The sequence below is a fragment of the Colobus angolensis genome, unplaced genomic scaffold (assembly GCF_000951035.1).
Source record: "Colobus angolensis palliatus isolate OR3802 unplaced genomic scaffold, Cang.pa_1.0 Scaffold34, whole genome shotgun sequence".
NCBI lineage: Eukaryota > Metazoa > Chordata > Mammalia > Primates > Cercopithecidae > Colobus > Colobus angolensis.
The window spans coordinates 3,974,562-3,984,819 of NW_012116710.1; the positions used below are offsets into that span (position 1 = coordinate 3,974,562).

Below are 10,258 nucleotides of genomic sequence, written 5' to 3' on the forward strand. Positions count from 1 at the left end.
GGAGTATGAGATAGTTAAGAAAATTTAGTAAGTTTGAGGGGAGTGTAGGGGGAAGCCAAACTGATTTCCACTGATTGCTTTCGGTAGGGGCCCTTTTTAGCTGGGAATGAGGAACGAGTGCGTAAAGTAGTTGTTGGCCAGGCAGCAATTAAGGAGTGGAGTTTTTCATGGAGTGGATGGCTTTCCGCTTACTCCTACTACAGAGATGGAAGGCTAGGTCCAGAGAAGGATGGCAAAACAGAATAGGTAGCCTCGCTGTCGATTAAAAAATTAATTGTCTTACCCGCTACCAGGAGAGTTACCCGCGGCTCGGCGAGGGTGATGGGGGTCCCCGAGTCTCGGCACCTTCAGTTATCATCGTCCAGATGTAGGAGCTGGAAGGAGCTCCCGGGATCCTGGGAAAGGGGGTCACGTGGAGACGCGGCACCTGTTCTCAGGGTGGGGCAATCAGACTTCCAGTGTCCTCCCTGCTGGCAAGCAGGGCAGGGGGTTGCTGGTGGATGAGGGTTAGGACATTCACTGGCCCAATGTCCTGATGCCTTGCACTTATAGCAAGGCTGCGTTGGGGCTCAGGGACCTTGCGGAAACCTGTTGGCATAGTGTCCTGCCTTGCCGCACTTACAGCAGGCTCCTTTTGCAGCCTTGGAGTCTGTGGGGTGTGTGCTCTCTGGCCTGGGGTTACGACTGGGCTGTAAAGCTGCTGCTAGGAGCGGGCTACCAGTCGATGAGCAGCAAAGAGGAGGAATATGGGCAGGAAGGGAGGGGGTGGGGAGAGTGGGGAGAGAAGGAGGAGTATAAGGACGAGAGCGTAAGGCCCAAAAGCCTTGTATGTAATTAATTTCGGACCACTTGCCTAGCCTCTGGCAGAAATTGCTGAGGTCGATCACGCCACAGTGGAAAGGAAAATTAACCGCTTCCTCCTAAGGTCTTGTTTGAGCTGTAAGGTTTTTAAATTGGCTAGGAGGCACCCTAAGGGGGTGCTCTTTGGAAATTTGGACTGGGGGTTTCCCATTTGTTTCCTCTTTACTTACACAGTGGACACAACGGAAATAGAAGTGGATCTCTGCCTGGCTTCAAAGCGTCCTTTGGAACCAGCAGAGACAGACTGGAGGCTCATGGAGCCAAAGTGGAGATTACCTTCAGGCGGACGTCTCCGTCCTGAACGGGTCTCCCGAGCCACTTGGTGGCTCAAAAGTGGGCCTCAGACCTGCGCAGGATTTTTGGCCGAGGGAGGTAAAGAGGAGACAAGGGCACTTACCCCAGAGAGACCAGGAGAGTGAGGGAAGCGGGTCTCAGGTCCTGGTCCGTCCGCAGTGTGGGAGCAGGAGGAGGTTCCTCAACCCTTAGAGGCCTGAGGAGGGGTCTCCTCCCGGGTCTTCGGCACCAACTGATTTGTTTTTCTAAGACCACCAGAGCACGTACAAAAGAACCAGCAGGTAGGCAAGGGTAGGAGCAAAACTGCAAATTTATTTTTGGTCACCTAGCTTCAAGGGAAGAAGGTGGGTAGGGAGAGGTCTGTCAGCCTCCGGCAAAGGAGGCCAAGAGAGTCACCTGGTGAAGCTCTCGGACGGAGTTCCTAATACAGTCCCGACATCCCGACAGGAGGGGGCTGGGAAGTCCGCGGGGTGCGCTGGCCGGGAGCAGCTTTTCTAGGAGTGGGAGGGCAATAGGCGGGGCATGGCTGTGTCGGGGGGCATTCCACAGGTGCGACCAGGTAAATCTTGGTCTCTTCGGATTGACGTCACCTGGCACGTGCCCGGTTGGTCTGCACCCTTCCTGGGCGCTGGCTGCATTTTCGTGCGCGCGGGAAAAGTTGGTGGTGAAGAACCCAGAAGTGCGCCATCCTGCCTCCGTTCGTCTAAACAAAGAGCTTATTCTGTTTCCGCCCCAACTGGGTATACTGCAGTTCACCTCTGACGCTATTCAGAATGTGCAGCCCTCATAGTCTTCCGTAGTACTGTCCTCACTTCAGATGCCAGCTGCAAGTCTTGGGAGTCCCTGGACCATCTGCAGGTCAGCCAGCTAACAGCAATAAATTAAGGGGTTTCCAAGGTCTCAGGATCAATAATTTGTTAGAGTGACTCATAGAAATCAGGAAAGCTCTGTATTTAAAGCTACGATTTTATTATAAAGGATACATGTTTGAGCAAGGTCTGGAACTGGACAGAGTTTCCATGCCTTCTCCCTTTGGAGTCAGTTTGTCCTGCTCCTATCACATCAATGTGTTTACCAACCAGAAAGCTCCACCGAGTTTACTGCTCAGCCTTTTTTTTTGAGGTTTTATTACACAGGCACAATTGATTAAATCCCTGGCCACTCAATCTCTAGCCTCTCTCTCCTCAGAGATTAGGCAGCTGAAAATCCCAACCTTCTAATCACAAGCTAGTGTTTCTGGTAATCAGACCCCACCCTGAAGCTTTCTAAGGTCCCACCATGAACTACCTTATTAGCATAACAAAGACCTCCTGTCAGGAAATTCCAGGTGTTTTTGAAGCTCAGTGTGTGGCTTTATTATACCTGAGAGCCAAGGAATCTTCCCCATACACATTTATTTCTCTCAGGAGACCTTTAATGGAGGCTAGAAAATGACCCACTTCATGTTACATATATTGTATGATACACTTACATACACACATGCATACTTATATGGATATCTGTATATCATATATTATATATATGGCTAGTCATGTTTTAATATGGAAAATAGCCCAACCATTGTATATTTACCAGCCTTTCCAGGTGATTCTGATCCACATCCATATTTGAGTATCATTATAGTAACTTATTTGCATAGTTACCTTCCCTGCTTCCTGCATTATCTTACTAATTTCTTTGTCTTTCTTGTCCATTTTTCCAGATAACACAGATATCCTTGTGAACCCTGTGTCATTTCCTAGTAGATACTATTCTTTAATTTTTCCATTTCTATTATAAAAGTTTAACTTTTCACAAATAGGAAAAAACATTTACCATTTTATTTTCTTTCAGATCTGGAATCAATGTGTGAAACCAAGTTATTATCTCTAAAGAAGGAAGTTTATGAAATAGAATTATGCCAGAGGGAGATAATGGGACTTACAAAGCATGGCCTTGAGTACTCCAGTTTTGGAGATGTTTTGGAATATAGAAGCCACCTTGCAAAACAACTGGGATATCCAAATGGGCATTTCAGTCAAGAAATATTCACTCCTGAATACATGCCCACATTTATTCAACAGACATTCCTTACTCTCCAGCAAATAATGAATAATGAAGACAGACCCTTTGAATGTAAGAAATGTGGAAAGGCCTTTAGTCAGAACTCACAATTTATTCAACATCAGAGAATTCATATTGGTGAAAAATCTTATGAATGTAAAGAGTGTGGGAAATTCTTTAGTTGTGGTTCACATGTTACTCGGCATCTGAAAATTCATACTGGCGAAAAACCCTTTGAATGTAAGGAGTGTGGAAAGGCCTTCAGTTGTAGCTCATACCTTTCTCAACATCAGAGAATCCATACCGGTAAGAAACCCTATGAGTGTAAGGAATGTGGGAAGGCCTTTAGTTATTGCTCAAATCTTATTGACCATCAGCGAATTCACACCGGTGAAAAGCCTTATGCATGTAAGGTATGTGGGAAAGCCTTTACTAAGAGCTCACAACTTTTTCAGCATGTGCGAATTCATACAGGTGAGAAACCCTATGAATGTAAGGAATGTGGCAAAGCCTTTACCCAGAGCTCAAAGCTTGTTCAACATCAGAGAATTCATACTGGTGAGAAACCCTATGAGTGCAAGGAGTGTGGCAAAGCCTTTAGTAGTGGCTCAGCACTTACTAATCATCAGAGAATTCACACTGGTGAGAAACCCTATGATTGTAAGGAATGCGGAAAGGCTTTTACTCAGAGCTCACAGCTTCGTCAACATCAGAGAATTCACGCTGGTGAGAAACCCTTTGAATGTCTTGAATGTGGGAAGGCCTTTACTCAGAACTCACAACTTTTCCAGCATCAGAGAATTCATACGGATGAAAAACCATATGAATGTAATGAATGCGGAAAGGCCTTTAATAAATGTTCAAACCTTACTCGACATCTGAGAATTCACACTGGTGAAAAGCCCTATAACTGTAAGGAATGTGGGAAGGCATTTAGTAGTGGCTCGGATCTCATTCGTCATCAGGGAATTCATACTAATGAATAATAAAAATGAAAGCCCCTGTCACCTTCCTCATTTTTTAAACCAAAAATCATGTCTGATAGTTACCCTCTTCCACAGTTTTTTTAAAACTTTGTGTTTAAATTTTGTATCCAAATGTATTTCACTCCAGGTTATAAATTCGGAGTCTAAATTGACATTCCCTCTCTCCAGTCACATACCAATGCCAGCTGTTCTGTAATTCTTTGGTTCATTGTTTTGTTCTACTTTCTTGGTGACACATTATACTCTTGTTTATATTTGCTTGTGTTTTTAGGGCAATCTTTTCTGATCTGTGTATTTGTGTTTGCACCAGTATCACACCATTTGAATTGTGTGACCTTTAATATTTTTTAATTCCTTGTGGAGGTTTAACTTTTTGAAGTCGGTGTTAATCTTTTTGTTTTATTTTATTTTTATTATGTGTATTTTTTGAGACGGAGTTTCACTCTGTTGCCCAGGCTGGAGTACAGTGGTGCAATCTTGGCTTGCTACAACCTCCGCCTCCCGGCTTCAAGGAATTCTCCTGCCTCAACCTCCTGAGTAGCTGGGCTCACAGGCGTGTGCCATCATGTCCTGCTAATTTTGTATTTTTAGTAGAGATGGGGTTTCTCCATGTTGGTCAGGATAGTCTCGAACTCCTGACCTCAGGTGATCCACCTGCCTTGGCTTCCCAAAGTGCTGGGATTATAGGCATAAGCAATTGCACCCGGCTTTATTCCTTTTTTATTGAGACGGAGTTTCGCTCTTGTTGCCTAGGCTGGAGTGCAATGGTGCAATCTCGGCTCATCACAACCTTTGCCTCCCAGGTTCAAGCAATTCTTCTGCCTCAGCCTTTCAGGTAGTTGGGATTACAGGCATGTGTCACAACACCCAGCTAATTTTTTGTATTTTTAGTAGAGACAGGGTTTCACCATGTTAGCCGGGATGGTCTCCATCTCCCGACCTCAGGTGATCCACCCGCCTCGGCCTCCAAATTGCTGGGATTACAGGCGTGAGCCACTGCGGCCAGCCTTTTTATTTTACAAATTTACATTTTTAATTGTCAAGCCAAAATCACAAAACAAAAATTTGCTAAAAAGCCAAACTTAATTGTAATCATACTTATAGATGGCTACTCTCAGTTTGCTAGAGAAAATCATGCTATGCTGTGCTTTTTTAAGGAGGTGTAATTATGATATGCATGCCGTACCTTTCACTGCTTTTATCATGCCAAAGATTTCATAAGTGCCATTTCAGTAAATATAGATTTTTATTATTTTCATGTCATATTTAATGACTTTAAAATGACTATTCCCATTATGGTTGCCTCTGAATTTTTGCAGCTATAAAAGCTGAGCTTGGCTGGGCGCAGTGGCTCATGCCTGTAATCCCAGCACTTTGGAAGGCAGAGGTGGGCAGATCACAAGGTCTGAAGATTGAGGCCATCCTGGCTAACACAGTGAAACCCCGTCTCTACTAAAAATACAAAAAATTAGCTGGGCGTGGTGGCACGCGCCTGTAATCTCAGCTACCTGGGAGGCTGAGACAGGAGAATCGCTCGAACCTGGGAGGCAGAGGTTGCAGTGAGCTGAGATGGTGCCTCTGCACTCCAGCCTGGAGGACAGAGTGAGATTCTGTCTCAAAAAAAAAAAAAAGGAAAAAACGCTGACCTCATTGGATGCTCATTTTTACTTTTTTTTTTTTTTTGAGACGGAGTCTAGCTCTGTCGCCCAGGCTGGAGTGTAGTGGCCGGATCTCACCTCACTGCAAGCTCCACCTCCCAGGTTCACACCATTCTCCTGCCTCAGCCTCCCGAGTAGCTGGGACTATAGGCGCCCGCTACCTCGCCCGGCTAATATTTTGTGTATTTTTAGTAGAGACGGGGTTTCACCGTGTTAGCCAGGATGATCTCGATCTCCTGACCTCGTGATCCGCCCGTCTCGGCCTCCCAAAGTGCTGGGATTACAGGCTTGAGCCACCGCGCCCGGCCTCATTTTTACTTTTAAAACATTTATTTTAATTGCTAAAATTATCCACATTTTCTCCTTGTGAGCTTGTTTTGTTCCTTTACATCAATCCTAATCCCAATGCCATACTAGAAAGTAACACTGTTATGAAAGTGTTGTTCATCAATCCAGGTATTAATTTTTTTTGTTGTTTTTTTTCTTCTCTTTTTTTTGTTTTTTTGAGACCGAGTCTCATTCTGTTGCTCAGGCTGGAGGGCAGTGGCGCAGTCTCGGCTCAATGCAACCTCTGCCTCCCGAGTTCAAGTGAGTCTTCTGCCTCGGCCTCCCGAGTAGCTGGGATTACAGGCATGCGCCACCATGCCCAGCTAATTTTTGTATTATTAGTAGAGACAGGGTTTCACCATATTGACCAGGCTGCTCTGGAACTCCTGACCTCATGATCCTCCCGCCTTGGCTTCCCAAAGTGCTGGGATTACAGGTGTGAGCCACTGCACCTGGCCGTTAGTGGTGTTTTAAAAAATTATGTCTAGGTATATATAATCAGGCTGTATGTATTGGATTGCTGTGAAGAGTCAATGAATTAATAAATGTAAAGTACCTCAAACTGTTATCACATAATATAGGTTTAGTAAAAGTTTTCCACTATTATCAGTGATATATTCATTATCATAAGTATGTTCATTAGGATTTATGGAAAGGATTTTAACCATGTTGTTTACCTTTGGGAAATTTATAATTCATGGTGGAAAAAGAGAAACACTTGTAATGAGTATAACGAAGACTTTTGCCATCATTATTATTTAGCATGGAATTTTAAATGGAAGAGAAAAAGTATGTGTACAAAGTTTTTGCTCAGACTTCATCTTTTATGCTACATAAAGAATACCAGTCTGAGGCCGGGCATGGTGGCTCACACCTGTAATCCTAGCACTTTGGGAGGCCAAGGTGGCTGGATCACTTGAGGTCAGGAGTTCGAGACCAGCCTGGCCAACATGGTGAAACCCCGTCTCTACTAAAAATACAAAAAAAAATTAGCCAGGCATGGTGTTGCACACCTGTAATCCTAGCTGCTTAGCAGGCTGAGGTGGGAGGATTGCTCGAACTTGGTAGGTAGAGGTTACAGTGAGCTGAGATCGTGCCACTGCACACTCCAGACTGGGTAACCGAGCGAGACTGTGTCTCAAAATACATAAATAAAAGCATACCAATCTGAAACCCTGTAAATATGATGAGTAGTAGAAAGCACAGCTGTCAAAAAAGCAGGAAGAGATTATAACATTTTTTCTTTTTTTTTTTTTTTTTTTTTGAGACAGAGTGTCGCTCTGTTGCCCAGACTGGAGTGCAGTGGCCGGATCTCAGCTCACTGCAAGCTCCGCCTCCTGGGTTTACACCATTCTCCTGCCTCAGCCTCCCGAGTAGCTGGGACTACAGGCACCCGCCACCTCGCCCGGCTAGTTTTTGTATTTTTAGTAGAGACCGGGTTTCACCGTGTTAGCCAGGATGGTCTCGATCTCCTGACCTCGTGATCCGCCCGTCTCGGCCTCCCAAAGTGCTGGGATTACAGGCTTGAGCCACCACGCCCGGCCTATAACATTTTTTCTAATATTCCCCCCAAAACGCAGAAAACATACTAGCCACATTATTTGACCAGAAGAAGCAGTACAATAGGATAGCCATCAAATATCTGATTATTAATTCAATATTCCCTCTTAATTAACATGGATTAAGGAATAAATCCCTAATATATACATTATTTAAGTGTACATGAAAATGAAAACAATTGAAAAACCTGCGAGTGGCAGTAAAAGTTGTATTGGAAGTTTTATAACCTAATGTTCATGCATATATTGTATTCTAGGAAGAATAAATAAAATATAGAACCCAAGGAACTAAAACAAGCTGAAATGAATTGTGGGAGGAAGGAGGTAGAATTATTTTAAAAGGCAGAAATAATTGAAAGAAAAAAACTGGATCTAAATCCAAAATTTGATATTTGATGAAAGAGAATAAAAAGGAGACAAACTTTAGTGATTCCAGAGGTGAAATAAGAATGACAAACAATATTGTATATGAGAAATTGAAATGACTATATATTTAAACTTAAAAGAGCTGTATCATTTGGGGTAATGAAAATGTGGAATGGGTGAAGATTGTACAATTTTGTTTATATACTACAGGTCACTCAACTATACACTTTAAAAGGGTGAATATTATGCTGTGTGAATTTGATCTCAATTTAAAAACTTAAGGCTGGGTGCAGTGGCTCATGCCTGTAATTCCACCACTTTGGGAGGCTGAGGTAGGAGAATGGCTTGAGGCCAGGAGTTCAAGACCAGTCTAGGTAACATAGTGAGACCCCCTCCCCTCATCTCTACCAAAAAAAAAAAAAAATTGAAAACAACAAACTTAAAAGTTGGTATTATAGACATTTTTATAATATATCTGGAAAACGTCTGTGATTTTTAGTAAGTTGATGACATCAGAATTAACTGGAGGTGTAAAATCTTAATAGACCTCTCTCCAGAATAAACTTACTTAAAAAATAAGACCGGCCAGGCACAGTGGCTCACGCATGTAATCCCAGCATTTTGTGAGGCCGAGGCGGGCAGATCACCTGAGGTCGGGGATTTGAGACCAGCCTGACCAACATGGAGAAACCCCATCTCTACAAAAATACAAAAAATTAGCTGGGTGTGGTGGCTCATGCCTGTAATCCTGGCTACTCGGGAGGCTGAGGCAGGAGAAAGGCTTGAACCCGGGAGGTGGAGATTGCGGTGAACAGGGATCGCGCCACTGCACTCCAGCCTGGGCAACGAGAGTGAAACCCTGTCTCAAAAATAAATAAAATTTTTCTTAAAATATATTTTAAATGTCAAATTCCTACACTAAAAAAGACACCAAGGTAGTGATTTTTATTAGTGAAATTTATGAAATGTCTTGGGAAACTCTTTCAGGACATAGGCTGAGATAGCAAATTATCTATTTTTATGAATTTGTCATAATCCTGATGTTAAAACCTATAGAAGAACCCAAAACAATTTGTCCAGAAACAGTTATGAAAATACAGCATTATAAATTAGCAAATCAAATCTAGTAACCCATTGAAAATAAATATTTGTCACATTATGAATTTAGGAAAAACCAATTCTGATAAACTTTCTACTTTCTGAAACTTAAAAATCAAGTTGATTTAGATAACATAGTATTTCCTAGTAAACTCAGGAACCAAATAGATGTGGATAGCATGGGATTTTTGGAATACAATACAATATAATTCACATAGGATTGCTAAAGTTCAAATAACTGAAGTTCTGTCAATGAAAATGTGTGATCTAACCTCAACATCTTCTAGATGAACCCTTCTTTTTTTTAGCAGTATTTGACAGAATGGGATATATTTTATAAATAAACTTGGACTATTATCATATCTGCTGCAGTATCACTGTTCATTCATTTATACCCTTAACTTCCTACTTGAAGGGTCTTTAAAACATAGCCAACATGTCCAATCCTTGCTGTGCATTTTGGATGAGGGTGGATTGCGGGGCTGCATTCAAAGCTGTCCTGGGCCACGTGCAGCCTATGGGGCGTGGGTTGGATGAGCTTCATGTACCACGTTTTCTTTATCCAGTCTACCATTAATGGGCACCTGGGTTGATTCCATATCATTGCTATTGTGAAGACTGCTGCGATAAACATACAAGTGCATTTGTCTTTTTGGCAGAATGATTTCTTTTCGTTTGGGTAGATCACAGTAATGGGATTACTGGGTCAAATGGTAGCTCTGTTTTAAGTTCTTTGAGAAATCTCCAGGCTGCTTTTCACACTGGCTGGACTATTTTACGCTCTCACCAACAGTGTATAAGCATCTCTTTTCTCCACAGCCTCACCAGCATCACTTGTTTTTTGACTCTGTGTGTGAGATGGAGTCTCGCTGTGTCACCCAGGCTAGAGTACAGTGGCATGATCTCGGCTAACTGCAAAGTCCGCCTGTTGGGCTCAAACGATTCTCCCACTTTGGCGTCCCAAGGACCTGGGATTACAGGTGCATGCCACCATACCCAGCTAATTTTTGTATTTTTTGTACAGATGGGGTTTCACTATGTTGCCTAGGCTGGTCTCAAACTCCTA

General features: G+C 43.1%; 1 protein-coding gene across 1 annotated transcript in view; it reads left to right on the forward strand.

Moving 5' to 3' along the window:
- ZNF383 (zinc finger protein 383) overlaps positions 1 to 4,442 on the forward strand; it is a 19,017-nt gene extending 14,575 nt beyond the window's left edge. Inside the window, exon 5 of the mRNA XM_011952347.1 lies at positions 2,989 to 4,442. Coding sequence (XP_011807737.1) covers positions 2,989 to 4,184 — 1,196 coding nt within the window. The 3' untranslated portion in view covers positions 4,185 to 4,442. The remainder of the gene's footprint in view (positions 1 to 2,988) is intronic.
- Positions 4,443 to 10,258: the final 5,816 nt, after the last annotated feature.